This window comes from Pleurodeles waltl, chromosome 4_1, assembly GCF_031143425.1.
Source record: "Pleurodeles waltl isolate 20211129_DDA chromosome 4_1, aPleWal1.hap1.20221129, whole genome shotgun sequence".
In the NCBI taxonomy this organism is placed as follows: Eukaryota; Metazoa; Chordata; class Amphibia; order Caudata; family Salamandridae; genus Pleurodeles; species Pleurodeles waltl.
Genome location: NC_090442.1, coordinates 733,741,035 through 733,763,783, shown reverse-complemented (window position 1 = coordinate 733,763,783; position 22,749 = coordinate 733,741,035). Strand labels below are relative to the sequence as shown.

At 47.5% G+C, this 22,749-nt stretch overlaps 1 protein-coding gene across 1 annotated transcript in view; it reads right to left on the bottom strand.

The window, feature by feature from the left end:
• Positions 1-22,749, bottom strand: part of LOC138288093 (collagen alpha-1(VII) chain-like) — a 963,348-nt gene that overhangs the window by 226,582 nt on the left and 714,017 nt on the right. Inside the window, exon 83 of the mRNA XM_069229319.1 lies at positions 253-288. Within this exon, the coding sequence (XP_069085420.1) occupies positions 253-288 (36 nt within the window). The remainder of the gene's footprint in view (positions 1-252; positions 289-22,749) is intronic.

Here is a 22,749-nt window from a genome sequence, read left to right as displayed (position 1 = left end):
ACAAACTTGACCAGACTTAGAAACCTGATGCAGCTTGACACACCATATGTAGCCAGTGCAAAGGCTTCAGAGGGAGGGGAGAGCTGATGGGAGGGAGGAAGATAAAGGCAATCAAAATGATAGGCCACGCAACCTAGCTTCAGATACAAAGAGCTCTGTTTGCTTCCTCGCCTCGGTGGTTCTAGCCAAAAAGGCATTTAAGACCTTCACAGCGTTTAGTGGGCCCTAGTGTTGATATCAAATATGCCTTACCTTGTCGCCTTTGAGTCCCGCAAACCCACGGTCACCCTGAAAACATGAAAGAGAAGAAATGTTAACAGCGCCTGGCTTGTTATTCAGCCTGATGCACGCACATTGTGTCTGTAAATCACACTATTAAACCTGAATGTTGTGCTTTAGCCACCTTGAAACACAAATGCGGAAGCGCTGCCAATTAAGGCTATTCCTTACCCATACCTACCCCTTAACCCTAACCTAATCCTACCCTTAATCCTAAATCGACAGGTTAATCTTACCCTTGCACACTACTGGTTTGAATCAATATAAAATGGCTTGGGGTATAAATGGTCTGCTGCGGAACATAATTTTGGGTCACATGCTTGGATGTTTGTAAGGTAAGTTAACTCACGCCTCTCTTCCAGATACTCATGTGTAACATAAAGGTCTTAAGTTCCAATCATAGTAAAATAGCTTAGTGTGCTATGCAGATGCTACAAATATCTCTGTGATCCTTACAAGGCGCATTTTAATCTTTACTGTACTAACTCAAATGTTTAATCTTGTTAGGCCAATAAAATAAGTACTAAACTACTAAAGTGTTAGCGATTAGGTGCAAGGTGCTAAGCACTGTGTGCCCCCTAAACGTCATTATTAGCATAATTATACAGAGACAGTTTTACAGAGACACTTCCTTAAATAAAATACAGAACTTATTATACGGGTTAACAAGACATCTCATTTTTCTTGCTGGATGCAACATTATCCTTTCCAAATACCCGCTGTCTCATGACTCATGACTCGACGGAGTAGAACTTCATGAGCTCTGCCCAACCTTACTCTCCTAGTACTATCATACATATTTGGCTCACTTTTCTTTTGAAATATTCTGGCTTTTTATGCCAGCTTGAGAAAGTTGACCACTTTTGTTCTTCTTTCTGCTATTACCCAACTCTGAAGTGAGGGTGCTTTGTTTTTGCTGATGTGCCATCTAGTCGGAGGCAGAAGGTGGGTCAGTGTCCAGCTGTCCACCGTTCAATTACTCTCACATGCTTTGGCAAAGGCCACTGGGGGACTGACGGGACCTGGGGAGGCTGCAGTGGTAACCACGCCATGGCCCCGACAGGCCAGAAAACATGGACTTCCCACCCCCTTTGAGATGGGAGAGGAGAAGGCAGGAAGAACAAACAACAAGGAAGTGGAAAGCCTGAGAAAGGAAGCCCGTAAGAAGGACAAAGTGAAAGTCGAAGGGCAGGAAGAAGAACCAGTCAACAGCCAGTGCACCGAAAGCAATGGTGTTCCACCTTGGGGACAACGACCTAGCAGCCATGGACAAAAATGGGCTCCCAATCAGCATGACTTGGGACCTTGAAACATGAGCAAGGTTATTAGGGAAGACCTCAATAACATGGTCAGAAACTGCAGAGGTTAGAATGGAGGGGGGCAGATAATCATGGCATGGCAGAAAGATCAAAGCAGAAGCTGAACATAGCAATGAAAAAAATCTGGTAGAGCTAGCATTTTAAAGCTCTAAGACACAGACTTATAAATCTGAGGATATCTGAATACCATTCGAGAGATGGGGTGGACCTCAAAGGCAGGGTCGTACTAACCTATAGGGAAATCAGGCAGTTCCCGAGGAAATGGACTGATATTCAGTGTGTGGGCCAGTTTACTGGATGTTTACGCACCTATTTTATGGTTTGGTGGACCAATTTTTGCTGTTGATTTCCCTCATATTACCATAAGGTTTGCCTGTAGCAATCACAAATGCATACAGTCTCCCATACCTTACAACACACCTATACAATGTGTTTTTACAAGTTAAAAACTACCATATTTGCAAATGTGGGCCTCTTTTTTAGCTATCTGGTTGGGTAATGGGATCACTTTTATTTTGGTGCCCAGGCCTATTTTCTGACCTAGTCCGACCCTGCTCAAAGGTGTGGACATAGACATGTATATTCTAAGCAACACAGGAATTCTGGAGCTGGTGGACTGTATGTGAAGGGGGACAAAGGTAGACTGTAGGTGGTGGGAAGGCGCAAACGACCGCTTTCACCTTAGTGGTGTAGCAGAAATAATGTCATTCTGCCTAAAGTAAAACAATTGACAAGGGCTCCAAAGGCAGCCGAATATGGCAATCATTCTGTATCTTCAGGCCTTGGGTTGAGAATGACAGGGCAAACGGAGAGAGACCACAAGGACACTTGGGGTGGCTGTGGCACAGGAACAGCGCTTGTGGTCCAGTTGCCTTGGTGTTGGGTCCTAAAAGGGTTTGCGATGGTAGCAAGTGAAGCCAAGCATCCCAAAGGTAGCTGGCACCGAAGAGAATATACATGGTGAATGAAAAAATGATACAACAAAAAAAAAATTGTATTGCATTTCTCGTAACCATGTTCAACCATGATACATCTTTAATCCTTGTAGCAAGGAGCCATTTACATTTCCTCTTATAATCCAAATCTAATCGCAAGTGTGTCATATCATTTGTTGATTGTCCACAAGTTCTTAATTGCATGTAAGCATTCTAGGCTCTGCTTACTAAGTACTGGCCAGAATTTTGCACCATGCATTTCAAACTTTCAGAACATCCAAACTCCTGAACTCCCCCCACCCTCCCCTTGGGAGTATCCTAAGTTTAGCATTACCCATATTAAACATATGAGGTGATGATAGCAAGTAGGATATGGTACCTCTGATAATATGCAGAGGGGGAAAGCCTTGAGTGATAGTGGATGTGTCCCACAACCCCTTAAAGGGACTGCTTGAGACGGCCCTCAAAAGGGTCTTGCTACGGTCTAGAGGCAGACATAAATATAGAGGAGCCCAGGGACGATTCCATTGCTTAGTCTCCCGGGTCCCTCAATGCATTTACCAGGGCCTTCCACGCCCTTGTCCCCTCAATCGAGCTCTGCCCCCTCTTAGCCTCCAAAAGTCTAATAACGACTCATAGTCCACCCATTTGTTAAATTCTTTCCTCAAAGTGGTTATACAAGGGTCCCTCTGACTCTTCCAATTCTGGGCGATTTCCCTCTTTCTTATGGACAAGTGCTAAATCCTGATATTGGCTAGTGTATGGGGGAACTAGCTCAAAAGACAGTAGCCTGCCGAGCACGGGATCTCCCTCTCAATGATGTTTGACACCATCTCAGTGATCTCACCCCAGAAGCCAGAAAACCCGGGGCGCTCCCAGAACATGTGGAAAAATTCAGTGCTTCCTCTGCCACAGTGAGGGCATTGAGCTGTAGTTGTCTGATACATCCTATTCACTTTCCCTGGTGTAAGGCATGCCCTGTGCAATACATAGAAGTTGATTAACTTAAATCGAGCGTTCCTACTGGTCTTTGCAATATTGTGCTGAATGTTATACCAATCTTTGTCCTCAATTGGCTTGCCAAGATCTGCCTCCCATTGGGCATTTAGGTCATACAGGGGTCCTATTAGGTCCCCCTCACAATCTCCTATAAAGGCAAATCATCGCTTTAACTGTCCCAACGCCATTAATAAATATTGACAAGTAGCTAACTGGCAGGGTTCTGCCAGACCAGCTCCCTAATGTCGCTGAATAGTTGCAGTAATTGTGCCATGCAGGAGAAAGTGACTTTGTGGCAGATGGTATTGGGCGCTAAATTCCTTGAACAGGAGGATCAGTCCATTTTCATTGAGTGCTCCTATTGTGGCAGCACACACGTCCCGCCACATTGCCAGTCCTCTCCAAGACCCACTGTGGGGGAGCTCCTTCAGGAATCCCAATGGGATGTCTGGGGAATATCTGGTCCTCGTTTGCGCCTTCCAGAGTTGTCACGCAGAACATTCCTGCCGGAGCAGAAATTCAGGGTGGTCCATAGGACCGGCGGCTGGGGGTCTGACTACAGCTCTAATCAACCATGTGAGTTTGGGGAACCAAGAAGAGGATCGGCCTCCCCGGTGTCAGTTTCCCAGCTATCCGTTGTGTGAACCATTGCAACTGGGCTGCCAGGTAGTAGGCTTCGAACTCAGGAACCGCTAGTCCCCATTCCATTGTTGGTCTCTGAAATGTAGCTAGGGCTGCCTAGTGCCTACCTGGCCCCCAGATGAAACTCGTGACTATTTTATCAATGTCTCTGAAAAACACCTGAGGAACCCAGAGGGGAAGCACTGTAAAATAATATAATAACCTGAGGAGTGCCACCATTTTTAAAAGGGCCACTCTGCCCACTACGGAGATCGGCAAGGTGGACCAAAAAGAGTCACTTGTCCTCATAGCTCTGATGGCCCTCCCCAAATTCCCATCCAGTACGTCCTTTCTTTGATGATATATATGGAGCCCTAAATATGGAATCGAGCTGGGTTGACAGACTAAAGGCCCCAGTTCAGCCAGGGTGCCCTATCCACCTGCTCAGGGAATAAACACGATTTACCCTAGTTGACCTGGAGTCCTGATATGGACCCATAGCTTTCCAGCAGAACTCGAGCACTGGCCAGATTGACCTGGGTATCCCGAAGGAAGAGGAGCAGATCATCTGCATAAAGTGCAATTTACTGCCCTTTGCCATCCACATCTAGGCCCTGGCACGCCATCCCCATTCTGGCCTGGCAAGGGCGAACAACAGGGGTGAGAGGAAGCACCCCTGCCTTGTGCCCCTCTCCACCTTATAGCCTGCAGATATCTGCCACCTCGTGCAGACTCTAGCAGTTGAGTCTGTGTAGAGTAGGCGGGTCCAGGATATGAATTTCCTGCCCAAACCCAGACACTCCATAATGATATACAGAAAGGGCTATTCCAAACTGTTGAAGGCCTCCTCTATATCAACCACTAGAATTGCAGCTGAATCTCTATCATAGGTATTGGCCCTCAATATTGCACAGAGATGCAAGATATTATGGGCTGTGTCTCTCCTCTGGATGAATCCCACTTGATACAGGTGGATCAGGAAAGGCACATGGGCAGTAACAGTGTGGCCAGGATTCTGCTCAGTATTTTGTAATCTGTGTTTAACATTGTAAGTGGTCGATAGGCATGCTTATCGCAGGGCTCTTTGCCTGGTTTCAGCAAGGGTACAATAGAGCATCCCGGGTAGAAAGCGGATGCCTTTAGCGATATTAAACATAGCAGCCAGTTAAGGGGCTAGGACTTCTACTTATGTAGCATAAAGCTCTATGGGGATTCCATCAGTTCCCGGCGTCTTTTTTCGGGATCGAGATTTCAGCCTCTGCTTGCTCTGGTGATAATTGTGGCAGCTGTAAAGGCTCCAAAAAGTCCTCCACTGTTGCCATAGGGCGGTCAGTCCTCGTCTTGTAGAGCTGAGCATAATACTCATAGGATACAGCGGTAATATTTTTCTGATGGTACCTCTTTGACCCATTTTGGACCCCAATCTCCATGATAACTGATCCTCGCTTTGCAGGGTTCACCAGTCATGCTAAAAGAGGGCGTGAACCCTTATCATATGGTTTCTGTAATCAAAACAACGCAACCTTTCAACTTTAACTGTCACTGACTCTTTTGCAGGTAGGAACTCCTGCTGCAGCTCTGGGTGGCCAGGGCATTGCTTCTCACTCTCAAAGAGTATGTCTTTGGCCGCTAGAACCTCCTGCAGCAAGGTTCCTCCAATTCCCACCACTTCCGAGATGCACTTCCCCCTTATCACTGTTTTAAATGCATCCCATTCTGACAATGGACATTTGGCCATTCATGTGATGTCTGAAAAATATTGGGTAACGGCTAAGCCAATGAGGTCCCGAAAACCAGATCCTCCAGGTTCTATGGCCGTAACAACCACGTCGGTATCCTGGGAAGCTCATAACACCACTTAAGGTACAGCAGCAGGGGATTATGATCAAATATGGTGCGGGAAAGATATTCTGTCATGGGGAATTGTGCATGGACGTCTGGGGAGCAGAAGATAGTATCTAATCTCACATGAAGATCATATAGGGTGGAATGGAACGAATAGTTGCGGTCATTAGGATGATGGAACCACCAGAAGTCTATTAACCCCTATTCAGTCTGCCAACTTGAGAAGAAGTGGGCCACTCGCTCAGTGTGTGTGCGTGAAAGGGGTGGGTGTGATCCGTCCCACGTTAAGTCAGCTACACAATTATAATCTCCCACCAATACTACGGAATCCGTCAGGTGAGGGGCTAGTACTCCCACCGACACTAGTACAACATGGAGTCCAACCAGCCCGCTCTGTTATCTATGGTTAATCTAACTCAGTCATGCAAAGCATACAGATCATCAACTGACTAGTGCAAAGCATAAATCACTTGCTGTGTCCTGCAAATGAGTAGAAAGAAATATCATGGTATCCCCCCCAGTTCAGCAAATAATGGGAACTCCTTCCTAGGTTAGCTAAAAATCATACCACCCAACCTGCTTCCTCTACTCTTTTCAAAATAACTCATACGCTGTTCCTGGGGTGACTCTAGGCAATTCTTCATCCGAGTGGGCTGAGGAACTGTCACCACTAGACAAGGCGGCATCACTTGAAGCATTCTCCACTGCCTGATCGGCTTCTTCTCCCCTCCTCATAATCATCTCTGCCACTGTCTCTACTGCCCTCTGTCGACCTCTCCGAGCTTCCATCTCGGACGGTGTGCCTTCGCTAGGGCTCCGCCTATCTCTCTTTTTCTTCTTCTTTTGTTGTCTCCCTTCCCAAGGAGGCTCTCGGCTGGGTCCAGCTTGCGCATGCAGATCCAGCTAGTTCCAATCTTCCTGGGGTGTATGAAAAAAGTGTGTCCCTTCAGAAGTTGAGGCCTGAAGGCGGGCAGGAAACAGCATAGCGTATTTTTTGTTCAGTTGCCGTAGCCTCCCCTTTGCCTCAGCAAACAATGCTCTCTGCTTTTGTATGGCTCTAGTAAAGTCTGGAAATATCATCACCTTGTGATTATCCACTGTAATGCCAGCCTTTGCTTGTGCACTCGCCAATATATGCTCACGGTCTCAGAAGTGTAGGAGTCAAGCTACAATAGGACACAGCAGCATTCCAGGATGCAGTGGCCTGGCAGGGACCTTATGAGCCATCTCCAATGCATAGAAGGGGAGAGTCCCTCTGGAGCGATCTTCTCTCACAACCATCTCTCCAGGAAAGACAGTGTGTTCCTCCACTCTGTTCTTTCAGGCATGCCTACTATGCAGATGTTGTTTCTCTGTGACCTATTCTCGATGTCATCTGTGCAATGCTCCAGGGTGCGCACCTTCATCTCCATCGTGGTCAATCTGGCCTGCAATGAAGTTACATCTGGGTGGAGCTCTGCCAATGCTCTTTCCGTCATGGTGACTCTCTCTGAAAACTGCCTATCGTCATCCTAAAGGATGCTGAGGTCTGCACCCAGCACATCCATCTTAGTTTCAATTGTTTCTCTGGTGGTTGTGATAGCTTGTAGGATGCCCTTCAGCATGGGGCCCTGTGGTGGCTCCCCCGCCGGCAGCACCAACCATTCAAGATCATATCTCCGCTTTTGATGGCTCCTGTTGTACAATCTCTTTTCCTCTATACTTTACTCATGCTGGTGGGTGAGTCTCGCCCAGGTGCAGGCAGCTTGCTAGGGACCTTTCAGAGTGCTGCTCTCCAGGCACACTCCCAGCAGGTCAGCTCCTCTCCTACATCCTTCCTACAATCCACCAGCCGCAATGGGGGTCCCTATGATTCCCTCACGGTTTTTTGAGGTGGGGGTCTCTGACTAATTTTGCGTATTTCCACAGGGGTTCCGCACTGGATGCGTGTGCTATAATCAAGGTCTAGCGCTTCTTGTTGCCCTTCCTGCCAGCGGTGTATATTGTTAACGTGTCAGGAGCAGGTCACCATACTGATTGTAGCTATTACTCAGTTCCAGTTGCAGTTATGAAGCCCAAATGCCAGACTACCCCGCCTCGAGAGCAGCAATGTCCAGATAGGGCCCAGGCAGATCGCACTTTATTAGTCCTCACTTCATGCACACTGCTGGGGTGTTCAGCTGCCGGGTCCTCCCTTATCCGTAGCAGCACCCACTAATCCCTGTTTACTGACCCCCTTCTATCATGCAGATCCTCAGTGTTCCCCACTGCATGGGATCCTCCACAGCATTGCCACATGCTTGATATGGGTCTTGAAGGCTAGCTTGGTGCTCTAATGGGGCTGTTCGCTGCTCAGCCTGGTACATATGCCAGCAGCCCCTCCAGCACATCTCTCGTAGAGGGATGCACCCACCGCAGATCTGCGCTGTGCTGTTTCATTACTCACCAGCACCAATCGAATGAGTGTCCTGCAAATGCATGTTCCACTTTCCAGTTGCTCCACCCGTAGGTAGAGGTAGTTCAGAGAATTGCAAGACCAGACTTCCCCACATCTCTGTAGTCCTCCAGAATGAATCCAGCCTGTACAGAAACTACTTCAGGCACCCGTTCTGCTCGTTCCACATGGGTTGGTCACCAGGGTATCGCCATCTTGTGGTTGTGTCAGGCGGCCGAGGTCCCCACACATCGCCCAGGTCACAGAGATCACCACGGTGGCACTGAAACAGGCCACCACAAGGTGCAGCCCGCCACTCTCCGCAGTGGCAGAGTTGCAGTCCCACTTGCTCACCTCTGCACTTCCGCTTTACCATCTCCCTCCAGTAGCACGGCATCACTGCCGGACCTCAAGGGTGCTGCAGTTCCTTCTTCTCTGGCTGTGGAGTCTGTACCGCCTCCACAGCCCACAGTCAGGTATGCTCCGAGCGTGCAGCACAGGGAACCAGGGCCACCCCCTCTGGCCCAGAGCTCCTCATTTGCATCTCTCTGTGATCAGGGCATCTCACTCACCTCCAGACTGGGCGTCGCCATCTTGTCCCAGCCCTTGGCTCTGCCACCAGGCATCTAGCGAAAAAGGAGGAAAGGGCTGAAATCTCCCCTCCTGTCGCGCCTACAGGGGATCTAGCTGGGGCCCGGGTAAGTCAGGGGGGTTATACTGGTATGCCAGTTGCTAGCAGGGCTATTGTGATCACAGGATGGCCAGGGATGGGGGAATCGCAGGGCGGGAGCCTGGAGAGACGCGTGTCACTGCATCTTCCGCGGGCCATTCCCCTTGATAAAAAATTATAATTATAAAATTATCAAATAGGTGTCAGCTGGCTTGTCTCATGAACATGAGTGCGAACAGGAATTTCTGACTGGAGGGAACACATTCTTCGTTGAAGTGGACTTTTTTGGATTGTTCATTTTTTCAACCTATCTACAAGTACATAATAGATTGAAGTGCATCTCTAATTACTGTACTGAGGAAGATCCATGCCAGACATATTTAGGGATCAAAATGTCGACAATATGGACATAACCGGACAGCCAGGATCATTTTAAGCCTAGATAGGGAAATCTCTATGAAAATCTCCCAAACAGTGAATTTGAGTCAGTCAGCGATTGTACATCATTTTATTTTAGTTGTTTTGTTTATGTTTTCATTTGTACACAACTCACTATCACTGTGCTTTCACTGTGCACAACACCTGCTGACAGCCTTTTGAAATGTGAATTTCACTTTTTACATCTGGATGACAGTGTTACCACTGCAATCTGATGTAAATATATGATTATATAAAACATTTTTGACTCTTTGTATTTTATTTTTAACATGAAATGTATAGAGATATTGGTGTGCCACTATCATTGAATCTGGTACAATTGTATACAAATATTTACATTTTTTTTTTACGTATTTCCACTTTTTTATATAGCACGGACATTACCCAAAGGTTTTTAAGAACTTTACAATAAAACAGATTTCATTACAAAACATATAAAGTTACAAACAGTTGCTAGTAACAATCAATACGAAAGACACAAAGTTGTGAGTAGATACATAGGGACAGTGGCTCATTTCAAAGGTTACAAAGGCACAGACTTACAGTTGCTAGAGGATGTAGGTGGTATAGGTAGTAGCAGCAAGGTTACGTTAAGTGAGACAGAGGTAGTGCACGTAATCTTAGTCTCGGGGAGGGTATATTATCAAAGAGGAGGCTGGCTAAGGGGGTGACTGGCCAAAATGTCTTTGTAGGAGAAGGGCTTTCAGCTCTGTTTTGAAGATCGACAATGAGGTGATAGTTCGTAGTTTCAGGGGTAAGGAGATCCATTTTCTGTTTGCACTACCCGAGAAAGATTGTGCCATGAGTTGTTCTTTTTTAAAGGTCAGGGACTCTAACAACATAGCTTCAGGTGTGGTGCCTTCCAATAGCTCCAGTTTGTTCGGTAAGTAGCGAGAAGTGGATGTATGTAAGGTCTTGTTGGAGATACAGGCAGGCTTATATATCACCCCGTCTTCTATGGGGAACCAGCAAAGATTGATAAGCATAGCTGAGATGTGATTGGTTTTTTTCCTGCAAAGACTTAATGAGCCTGTGAATGTAGAACTGATTTCGGAGGGGTGAGATGGGTCTTGGGGAGACCTGTCAAAATAGTTACAATAGTCAATTCTGAGGAGAACCTGTGATTGAACAAGAGATTTCAGGTCTTGCTCAGGAATATAGAGGTGGGTTCCCCAAAGAAGTAGTAGTTGATATTGCACATTCCTGGCCATCATGCAGATTAGAGTTTGAAGGATGAGGGCTTCATTTCGACTTTCGCTGTCCCACCACGGACCACCAAAGCCAGGGGGAGAATGTCCCCCCTGCCCTACTACAATGTTCTTGCCAGTCTGACCGACGTCAACATTGCAATATAGCGTTCCTGCCTTTCAAACTGGCAGGAACAGTGGTACAAGAGAGCACTCAGCTACCTTAAAGGAGCCGAGTGCTACTGTTGTGTAGCCATTTTAGCTATAGTTTTTATATACCTTATTTTAGCAAACTAGGCCTGCCTCTGTGCACTTTAACCTAGATATGTTTTATTCGAGCTTCGTTATATTATTTTAACAATAGCCACATTTGCGGTCTTGTTTTATTTTTCTCTGTCTAGCTGTTCTTCGCATAGGCCAGCACTGCATTAAGAGACATACACACTCTAACGTGGGGATCCTTTCTTGGAACATCAGCTGTTTTATTATAAAAACACTACTTTTACCCATGTACGTTAGAGGGAGATTCCAGCCAGATGACCACGACTGTATGCTGATTGCTGAGTGCTTCGCTGCAGCTGCTTATGTAGACTACAGGCCTCTCACTCAGGTATGAGGGATGATGTCTTCCCAGGGAAACCTGAAGGGCAGAATTAGAGCTTAACATGCTGTGCTCTAACATAGCCTAGGTAGGAGCTATTCTTAAAAACCGTAGTGACAACATGGTACTGTTATTTTAGTGTTTTACTCTCCTTGTCACAATTTTAATCCTGTCATGCTTCATCGCCCTAGTTATTGCAATACATGCTTTATTATCTAAGATGCAGTTGCTTCAATAAAAACATATTGAACCTTACTCTGCCTCTGATTGTCCTTGCATACGTGAGACTAATGTAACTGAGAAAAACGGATGAGATCTGAGTGACCACGATTTCCCTGAGGAGTCATTTGTGTCATGCGCCCGGTTGCCCCATCATCCCTGCTCTTGGGTGGAGATGAGACACTGCTAGTTAGCTGGAAGAAAACCCGGATAAGACCGACAGGTGTCACCTGGTGTGGGTTCAGTCCCCGCAGTACAAATGATTCTGACACCCAAATCCAGTAGTCTCATTAGGATTATGAGAACCTATGTGACACTACCTCATAGCACAGAGGGGGGCCGGCCAGCACCCTTGGGAAGTGCACTTTCTGCAAAACATTGCGCATTCTAATGGTGCTGGGCAGGAGGGCCCCTGCACTGCCCAAGCCATGGACAGTGCAGGGGCCCTCCTGTGACCCAAGCACACCCTCACCGCCAGCCTTTCCATGCCGCTGAAGCCACCATGGAAAAGCTGGCAGTGAGGGAAGTTGTAATTAGCCAGGCGGTGCTGAGGTCAGTGCCACCCTGGCTGAGTACAACTCTGACTGCCGTCATGCTATCGGGAACCATGTTCATGGCGGGAACGGCGAACCCCTTGCGGGTCAGCCCGCCAGGGTTGTAATTGGGTGGTCAGACCTCGCGGAGTGCGGTGGTCTGACCGTCAACGAGAGTGTGGCAGACCTTAGACAGTCACACTTGTATTGAGGCCCTAAGTCTTTTATGGGAGTACTTCTTGTATGATAGAACAAGAAGGGGATGGATGGCAGCTGTTCTGGGAATGAGTCAGATTATGAGTTTGTGAGTATTGTGAGAGGAGGGGTTGGTTGGCCATTTAAGAATTGGCAGGGTGTATGGATGGCAAAGTTGTACCAGAGGTCTTCCATAGTGTGGGGGGGATGCTCCATGTGTGTGAGGCGGGAGTGAGGGAGGAATGTGAGTGTGGGACGCAATGAGGTAATCGGAAGGATAGGGCAGTGTGTGTATGAGATGGGGGCAAGTGAATTGGAGGGGTGGCAGTCTTGGATATGTCACAGGATGCTGCTTCGTGAGGGATAATAGTGCAGGCTTATAGAGGTGGTAGGCTGACAGGAGGTGCCCTGTTGGGGAAAAAAGGGGGTATGTAGGTTATAGGGGATGAGGGGTAGTGTTTTGGATGGGTATTCAATAATGTATGTGGTGTCTCTCGCCGTGTTAGGAGTAATGTATGTAGTGTTGATTGGCATGTTATGGGGAGAGGCGGGTTGACCTTGTGCTAAGGGATTGAGCAGGGAACGGAGCAGGTAGTTGAATAATGAAAGGCAGGTGTCATTGGGTTGAATCATTATCTTACCATTATTGTCTATAGAGATGGTGATTGATCCTTTGAAGTGGGATGAGGTTACAATTTTGAGCTTGCAGCTGTGTGGGGTGATACATGATGATGTGACAATTAGTGTATTGTGGAAGATGTCAGTCCACAATGAGATGTCACGGGAGAAGAAATTGTGGTCAGTTTTGAGCTTCCTGGGTCAGTCGCCATGGTATTGCTAAAAAAATAGGTAGTCTAGCAATTCTTCCCAGTGATTGTGTTTGCACTTTTTTACGGATGCGTTGAAGAGATTCAGAGGGCACATATTCTTATAGGAGTTCACTCCCTGTTTTTCCAGCATAGTTTTAATTTTTTGACTGATTGTGTGATTGTGAGGTGAAAGTGAGAAGAGAAAGTGACTGAAGGGCCTGGAATAATATGAGGATACAAATTCTCATTATCTAGGTATTCGCTTCCAGACTCAGACTGGTCGGTTTGAGTGTGGCTTGGACAATTGGTTAAGGTAATTTAGGAAAAGTTAGGTTTTCTGCCTCTTCTGATGGAGGATGCAGTTCCAAGTTTGCCTGTTTTAGTTAAGATTAAGGATTCTTTTGATAGAGGTTTGTGCTTGTTTTCCAATTGAGCTTGACTTGATAGGGGAAAGGTTTGTTTAGTGCATCTTCGTTAAAGGATTGTGTTTGTATTGAGTCCTTTTTTCGATTTCTGCTGCCTATTGTTTACCCGATGTCATGGACCCCAGGGATAGCCAACTTAGTGGATGCTCAGAAAGTTCTCTTTCTACCACTCTCATCAGGTGCCCTAAAGAAGAGAGAAAAAAAAAGAAAAATGACCACTCTGGCCAGTGCCTAGCGAGTCCTCTTCCTATCACTATGTCCTCCATTCAGTTGCCCGGACCTTCAAAATGACCAACTTATGGGAGCTGACTGTTGAGTCATCTTTCTCTGTCTATTTCCTGATGGTCCCACTGTCTTGCCTGAGCCACCAAAATGGCTGACCTCCGGAGGACTGGGGGAAGAGAGATGGGACCATTGACTGAGGTTGGCACCACCGGGGAGCCGTATGCTGTGTAGTTTGCTGGCCTGCCACAAATTGCTCATGGAACCAGGAGGTGGGAGGTAGGGGCCCGACTCAACCCTTCAGATGGAGAGACAGTTGCTGCAGCCTCCATGGAATCCAGTGCTGTGCTTACGCCTTCTCTGCAGATCTCTACAGCTGAGCTGGGGGCCACTGGGGATGCTCCGGAATTGCTGATTTCTGCAACCTTGGTTGGATGAGCTAATGCAAGATTTACACCCGAAAGTGAACCCGAGCTCCTGAAGCTTGTCACAGGGCTCCGTGCATCTCCGCCATCATGGACGCTAATCAAATATCTCTTTAGGAACCACTGTAGTTAAACACTGCTTATGGCACCCCGATTCCGAGGAATAACGCGTAGCCTCGTTGTCTTTTAGGTCGATTTGATCTGCACCTGCGAGTAGAGGAAGCTTTAATAAAACTGCAGCTGCACAATCTCAGCGACGTCTCTGAAACTTATTGGAGAGTAAAGGCGGTAGAAGTGGCCCAAGTGCAAGACACAATTCTGAAAAAGACACTGTTAACTTGCTCTTAAGTGACGCAATCACAGAAAGGGCGGATCCGCCTTCCAAAAATCGCAGCTCTATTTCACATGGAAGCTCCTATATCATAACCTGCACTCACCAGAACAGATTAAAAGGAGGTCAAAATATCTGAAAGTCGTTAGAGGGGGAAAAAACTATACAAAAATTAACTAGGCTAAATTTGGCCAGGTCACATCTCTTCCTCTTCAGTGGGGGTCTGCAGCCAGGCAGCAAGACACAGCACCAAGAGTCCACATTAACAAGGCAGCGCCGACCCATTTATAGGAATGAACAGATCAGAGCAATTTAATATGTGCACGTTACATCTGCTGGCGGCACGAGGCAGCGTGACGCGCTCAGAGCACAGCAGGAGCCCTTTAAAGGGTGCCCGCCTGGGAGGGGGGCTTGCAGAGCTCTGTGAGGAGCATACTGAATGGAGTGATGTTTTATCTGTACAAACTTGAATTAAGCCCCAGGGACTGAGGAACTACTTTGAAGGGAATCCCACAACAGTCAGTGGGGTAGAGAGATGGTGCGTTCTGTGAAAATGCAGAAGCAAATTACGAAAACATGAAAATTTTAAACAGACGTAGGAGGCATAGCAGGGCTCAGGCAGCTGCTCCTGGTGCGAGACAGTGTGGGTGAAACAGATGTGCCGATCGAAGGGGCAGACAGGACAGCTGGAATCATGGAAATGGCACTTGTCACTATTCCTCTGAAAGACAGGGTCCCATTCCAAACTCAAACCTTGTTGAGAAGCCTTTAACATTAAACTAGACCAGATGTCTCGCCGATATTCAAAGCTCCTGGGCCGACCCGCTGTTAGCGCGCCCCTGAAATGCAAGGCCTGCAGCCCCTACTAACAGGCAGGTCGGGGTGAGGTGGGCCCAGTCGCATGTCAGATCTGAATATGGATAACTCAGCAATAGCCATACCCGCCTTTAGAGGCAAAGAGACCTTGTGAGATGTGACACGTCACAAAGTCCTAATGGGCCTCTCAGGAAATACCCTACAAAGCATATTCACTTCTAGTTTCAAAGTTTGGCCACCCTTTAAAACATGCCCTAAAATAGTGCCCCGGTGTCATGTGCAGGATTAAAATTACCAGCAATTACTCTTGCCATATTTTAAGAAAAATGATACCACAGTTATTTGATATTTTCCCTCTCATGAACTATTTCGATAAGTTCTAAATCGACCCCCCCAGCTTCAGTGTGTATTGGTGTGCAAAACAATACAAGGTACTTTGTTTTATTAAACATATTGCCAAATTGATTGCATAAAATATATAATATGAGCTTCTATGTTTATTGAAGGCCGTGAGGTTCCATTCATCCTGTCTGGCCCAAAAAATAGTTTTTAGCTGTTTTCTGCTGTTCCGGCAGATATTCTAGACTGATGCAAAGTGGTTTCTCAGAGAACAGGCCAAGCGTGAGCCATTGCCCACCAGGAGCTTCCTGCTTCCGGAATTCAAATTTTTGCTAGTGTTAGAAATGGGGTCTTTGGTTGACAGTCAGGTTACCCCCTGTTCAAGCAAGGACCCTCACTCTAGTCAGGGTAAAAGAGAATCACCATCAGCTAACCCCTGCTTACCCCCTTGGTAGCTTGGCAGAGCAGTAGGCTTAACTTCAGAGCGCTAGGTGTAAAGTATTTGTACCAACACACACAGTAACTTAATGAAAACACTACAAAATGACACAACACCGGTTTAGAAAAATAGGTAATATTTATCTAAACAAAACAAGACCAAAACGACAAAAATCCGACATACACAAGTCAAGTTATGAATTTTTAGAGATTAAACTCAAAAATAGCGCTTAGAAACAAAAATGCTTCGATGAGATGTTAACACGGCGTCGTGACGGAGTCGTTCCCAACAAGCCGACACCAGCGGCGCCGGACACAGAGTCGTGTAGACCCCCAAGTACAGTACCTTTGGTGAAGAGTGAAAACAAGCCGATGCGCGAAGTCGGGGATCGCGGCGTCTGTGCGAAACGTTGAATCCGTGCACTTCGAGCGGCGTCGGTCACGACGCGGTGCGGCGACTTCCACGGAGTCGCAGACTTCAGCGGGGCTGCTGCGGCGTCTGGCCTGCGAAGAGCGTCCCGTTCCAGCGAAGGTTACGGCGTCAGGTGCAGGCGGCGTTACCGGATTCAGCAGCGGCGTCGGTCCGGAGTCGTCTGAAGTCGATTTCTTTGGATTTCCACCAGCTTTCCTTTCAAGGGCCCAGGGACTGGATAGGGCACCACTTGTCAGAGCAGGAGCCTCTCCAGAGACCCCAGGTGCTGGCAGAGAGAAGTCTTTGCTGTCCCTGAGACTTCAGACAACAGGAGGCAAGTTCTAACTCAAGACCTTGGAGATTTCTTCACAAGATGGAAGGCACACAAAGTCCAGTCTTTGCCCTCTTACTCTGGCAGAAGCAGCACTGCAGGAAAGCTCCACAAAGCACAGTCACAGGCAGGGCAGCACTTCTTCCTCAGCTATCAGCTGCTCTTCTCCAGGCAGAGGTTCCTCTTGATTCCAGAAGTGTTTCCAAAGTCTGTAGATTTGGGTGCCCTTCTTATACCCATTTTAGTCTTTGAAGTCACCTTTCTTCAAAGGGGACTCACACCTACTTGTGAAATCCTGCCTTGCCCAGGCAAGGCCTCAGACACACAGCAGGGGGTTGGAGCCGGCATTGTCAGAGGCAGGCACAGTCCTTTCAGATGAGAGTGACCACTCCACCCCTCCCTCCTAGCAGAGATGGCTAATCAGGAAATGCAGGTTACACCCCAGCTCCCTTTGTGTCACTGTCTAGTGTGAGGTGAAAAACAACCCAACTGTCAAACTGACCCAGACAGGGAATCCACAAACACGGCAGAGTCACAGAATACTTTAAGCAAGAAAATGCTCACTTTCTAAAAGTGGCATTTTCAAACGCACAATCTTAAAATCAACTTTACTAAAAGATGTATTTTTAAATGGTGAGTTCAGGGACCCCAAACTCCACATGTCCATCTACTCTCTAGGGGAATCTACACTTTAATCATATTTAAAGGTAGCCCCCATATTATCCTATGAGAGAGACAGGCCTTGCAACAGTGAAAAACGAAATTGGCAGTATTTCACTGTCAGGATATATAAACCACATTACTATATGTCCTACCTTATCCATACACTGCACCCTGCCCTAAGGGTTACCTAGGGCCTACCTTAGGGGTGCCTTACATGTAAGAAAAGGGAAGGTTTAGGCCTGGCAAGTGGGTACACTTGCCAAGTCGAATTTACAGTGTAAAAGTACACTCACAGACACTGCAGTGGCAGGTCTGAGACATGATTACAGAGCTACTTAGGTGGGTGGCACAACCAGTGCTGCAGGCCCACTAGTAGCATTTGATTTACAGGCCCTGGCACCTCTAGTGCACCTTACTAGGGACTTACTAGTATATCAAATATGCCAATCATGGATAAACCAATCACATACAATTTTACACAGAGAGCATATGCACTTTAACACCGGTTAGCAGTGATAAAGTGCTCAGTGTTCAAAAGCCAACAGCAACAGGTCAGAAAAAATAGGAGGCAGCAGGCAAAAAGACTGGGGATGACCCTGCATAAGCAAAAGTCCAACAGCTAGGGTTTGTTGAATTGGCTGAGATGTACCAAGATCACATGACTGCAGTTGCAAAATGTTGGAAATCGTTCATCTGTTTTTTCTGTTATATGCCCTGAAGGTGGGGCGTGAATTTGACAACTTTTTACACACCACAAATTTTACCATGATGAAGAATGTGAACTTCTGCACATCCACAAAACAGTCCTTGGAAATAAACAGGGAACATAATGCAAGAACTTGGTAATTCAGGGAAATGGCACTACTTCTTGACCCAAAACTAGATTTTGATGTTCTTTGGGTCAGGTGAGTTTGTGTTTCGCCCTTTTGACTGATGCCAATTTTTTATTATTACTATTCTGTGGAAATAGGTAAATGTAAGGTGTGATACTTAATTAGCATGCCAATTTATTACCAGAGAAAGGGATTATTATGCTTCCAGAATGTGTGAGAAATTATGGTGATGCAATAAATTATGTCAATAGAGAAAATGGGTATGTATATACGATGGTAAATGAAACAATAACATCCAGACCGAGAGAGAGGAGACGTGTTATTACATCACTTGAGTATAAGGAAAAATATGAGGTCACCATAAAAGTATTGTGCCATCAGCTGAAAGAGATAGATAAAATTACCATCAGGGTGACTGCAGAACCTTTAGTCGCTACAGTACTTCATTAAGAAGTCATAGGGAATTATCTGAGCTTCTGGCAGAACCAGAAAGCATCTTCAAAGGTCTGTATTGTTTTCATACTTTTTGGTATATAGATCCTTCGGTGCAGGAGGTCCTGGAACCTGCAAGCCCGCCTGCCTCATCCATGAACCATTACTCTGCTCCACTGCTTTTTGGCTAGGTCTGCGAAATAGAAATGCAATATACATACACACTCAGTTGTCTTCTTCAAGCTCCTATACAGCTGGATGGGGACTGACTACAGTCTTCCAGACAGAGAAGAGAGACAGGATACGCCCAACCAGGCTTCAAGCAATCAAGTTAAACAAACATTTGTGGCCGAAAGCTGCACCAGTCTGATGAGCACTGGTTGTAAGAAACATGCAAAGCAGCCCATGGAGCTGCCCAACTAACATCTGGAATTGGTATTTGCATTCTGACGGCTCCTGGTGCTGCCTTCACTCTGGTTCAAGAAGGGTCTTTAAAAAGCTTGAACTCATGGTATCAGGCACAGGAAGGGTGTAGCCACCCTCAGGAACAGTAGCTATTAGCTACTGCCCTCTGATCCCTATAATGCCCGTAAATCTAGGATTTAAGGGCACCCCTGAACCTAGCTCACCAGATTCCTGATGAACTCAAGCAGACAAGAAGAAAGAAGCAAGAAAAAGGACTGCTAAGCCGAACCCCGCAGAGAAGACTGCAGACACCAACTGACTTGGCCCCAGCCCTTCCGCACTGTCTGCAGCTTCAGAAGCCCTGCTACAAAAAGGCAACACATACTGCAAGACCAGCAACCTCTACAAACACTCAGAGGACTGCCTGCCCACCAGATGACCAAGCAATCCAGAGGACAGCTGCCCTGTCCACAAGAAACTCCAAGAAGGACTCCAGAACCACCCAGGATCCGCGAGTCCTGCCCACTCTGTACCCAATTTCCACGGCCCGAGCCTAGATGGCTCACTGATCCAGAGCAGCTCCCCACACGATTCTGACCTTGTGTCCATCCTGGGTTGACCCCTTATTGCCAACACAACCACACCTGCAGCCTAAATCCACAGGAACCCCTGACTGCGAGAGAACTGGAAAAAGATACCCGACGCCCAAAGGTACCCCTGCACCCACAGTCCCCTGGCCTTGGGAATCCGACTGATGCTCCAGCAATGTTCAGCAGGCGGCCCTCCTCCTTTTCCAGCCGTTAGTTTTCCGGAACCGACCCCTGGACCCAACCTGCAGCATCTTTGTGACACCTGGGGCCCCCTAATGAAAAGCATTGGGAGCCCGATGCTGTGTTTACACCCTGCACCGACTGCCCCTGTGCCGATGAGGGTGTGCACTTGGTTCTAACCTGTGGTCCACCCGGTACTCACCTAAAACCCCAAGGTCTGCCCTACGAAGTCACAGGTACTTACCTGCCAGCAGATCTGTTTCCGAGTGCCCCTAGTCTCGATAGGATCCCATTCTAAATCTAACACCAACTTTGACCTCTGCACCCGTCCAGCCCGTGTTGCTGGTGGTGTTTTTTTTGGGGTCATCATGCCCCCACGAACTCCAGTTCCATCTTGTGACTGCGGGGACACCATTTTATCGTGTACTGGACATAGGCCACTCCCTATGTCCAGCTACATAATGGTAACTCCAAACCTAGTCATGTTTGGTATCAAACATGCGGGAATCATACCAAAATCCTGTTGCCAGTATTGGAGGTATGATTTCATGCTCTCTGGAGGCTCCCTAAAGGACCCCCAGCATTGCTCCTACCTGCTTTCTGGGGTTTTCCAGGCAGCCCAAGCTGCTACCACCTCTCAGACAGGTTCCTGCCCCCCTGCTGCTTGAACAGCTCAAGCCCAGGAAGGCAGAACAAAGGATTTCCTTTGGGAGACGTGAGTAACACCCTCTCCCTTTGGAAATAGGTGTTACATGGCTTGGGAGGTATAGCCTCCCCAAGCCACTGGTATGCTTTAAAGGGCACATTTGCTGACCTCTGTGCATAAACCAGTCTACACCGGTTCAGTGACCTCCAGTCCCTGCTCTGGCACGAAACTGGACAATGGAAAGGGGAGTGAATACTCCCCTGTCCATCATCACCCCAGGGGTGGTGCCCAGAGCTCCTCCAGGGGGTCCCTGGGTTCTGCCATCGTGTATCCAAGGTTGGCAGGGACCGCTGGGAGCATCTGAGTGGCCAGGTCAGGCAGGTGATGTCAAAGCCCCCTCCTGATAGGTGGTCACCTGGCTAGATGACCAATCTCCCTTTCAGGGCTATTTAGGATCTCTTTCTTTGGCGGGTCCTCAGATTCGGCTTGCAAGATTCCAGCAGGATTCCTCTGCAACCTCTACTTCAACTTATAGCCACTGGAAATATGACTGGACCCTCCAGGAAGCAAAAATCTGCATCCACGACGAAGACGCTGTTTGCAACATTGTTTCCATGGCTCATTCCATCTGATGCTACATTTCCCCAGCTGTGCATCCTCTGAGGGTGGCAAGTCTTCAGTCTGCTTGATAAGGAAGAAGAAATCTCCCTTGGAGTGCAGGAGTCACTCCCCTGCATCTGCAGGCACCAACTGCAACGAAGCCTGGCTGAGTGGACCTCCTCTCATCCTGAACTATATGGATATTGCATCACGGGTGGTAGTCCAGAGTAGTCCTCTTGGTTCTCTCTGCTAGCTGGCCAACTTTCGTGGAGGTAAGCCTTTGCCTTCCCACATGAACAGTAATCCTTTGCACAGCATCTCTTGCAGCTACCAAGGCTTGTTGCCATCTCCTCCAAGGGATCTTCAGGCTCTTTGTAGCCCCATCCCCCACCACTCCTTCCTGCAATGCACAGCCCTCTGTGTGCTTCTCCTACTGTGTGAGACGCTTCACCAGTTGTGTTGCATGGGCTCCTCTGTGACTCCTGGTTCCTCTCTGAGTGGGACTCCTGTGATGGATGCCTTTTCTTCGGTGGACTCTCTGCCTTGCTGAGGGTCCCTCTAGGAGTCCCCTCATGGGTTGAGTCCTCCTGGACCTTCCTGGTCCACAGCACCTTCACTTGTGCTTCACAGCGACTTCTGCCTTTGCAAAGGCTTGTTGGTGGCCTTTCCACACCACTGATGGACTGCAATCATCCATCCAGCATGGGACATCTACTGCATCCTCCAGGAACTCTTCACATGCTCCAGGGCTGCATTTCTGACCGTCTTCATCCTACCATTGACCAACTCCTGCAACCTCAGCTGGATGGGTAGTAGCACCTGCTCCCCCTGGACTTTTCAGTGACTTCTGGAATTGGAGCCCCTTCTTCCACATGTCTTCCTCTTCATGAATCCACCACTGGTTTCTTGCAGTCTTGTCTGGGTGTTACATTTTCTTCTTTCCCTTCCTTTTGGGTGGTTTTGGGAAAATCCAGTAACTTACTACTTTCTTCCTGGTCACTGGGGGGGCAATGTCGTACTTACCTTTGGGGTTTCCTAGTACCCCCAGCTCCCCTCTACACATTCCACTTACCTAGGTGGGGGTCCTGCATTCACATTCCAATTTTTTGTTATATGGCTTGGGCTCCCCCTAGGGTCACTATTTGCTATTGCACTGTTTTCTTTTGCTATTTATGCCTATTTCCGATTCTTAGTGTACATATCTAGTGTGTTAATTACCTCCTATTGGAGGGTTGCCTCTGTAGTACTATTTGGTAATTGTGTCACTAAAATAAAGTACCTTTATTTGTGTGACACTGAGTGATTTCGTTCATGTGTATAAATGCTGTGTGACTACAGTGGTATTGCATGAGCTTTGCATGTCTCCTAGATAAGCCTTGGCTGCTCACCCACAGCTACCTCTAGAGAGCCTGGCTTCTACACACTGCCTACCCTACACTAATAGGGGATACCTGGACCTGGTATAAGATATAAGTCCCTTAGGTACCCACCACACACCAGGCCTGCTTCCTACAAAAGATGAGAACCCTAAACATTTGAGGTGGTCCATCTCCCCACAGGGGATGGACTTTTCAGTGGAACATAGACCTGGCACTGCC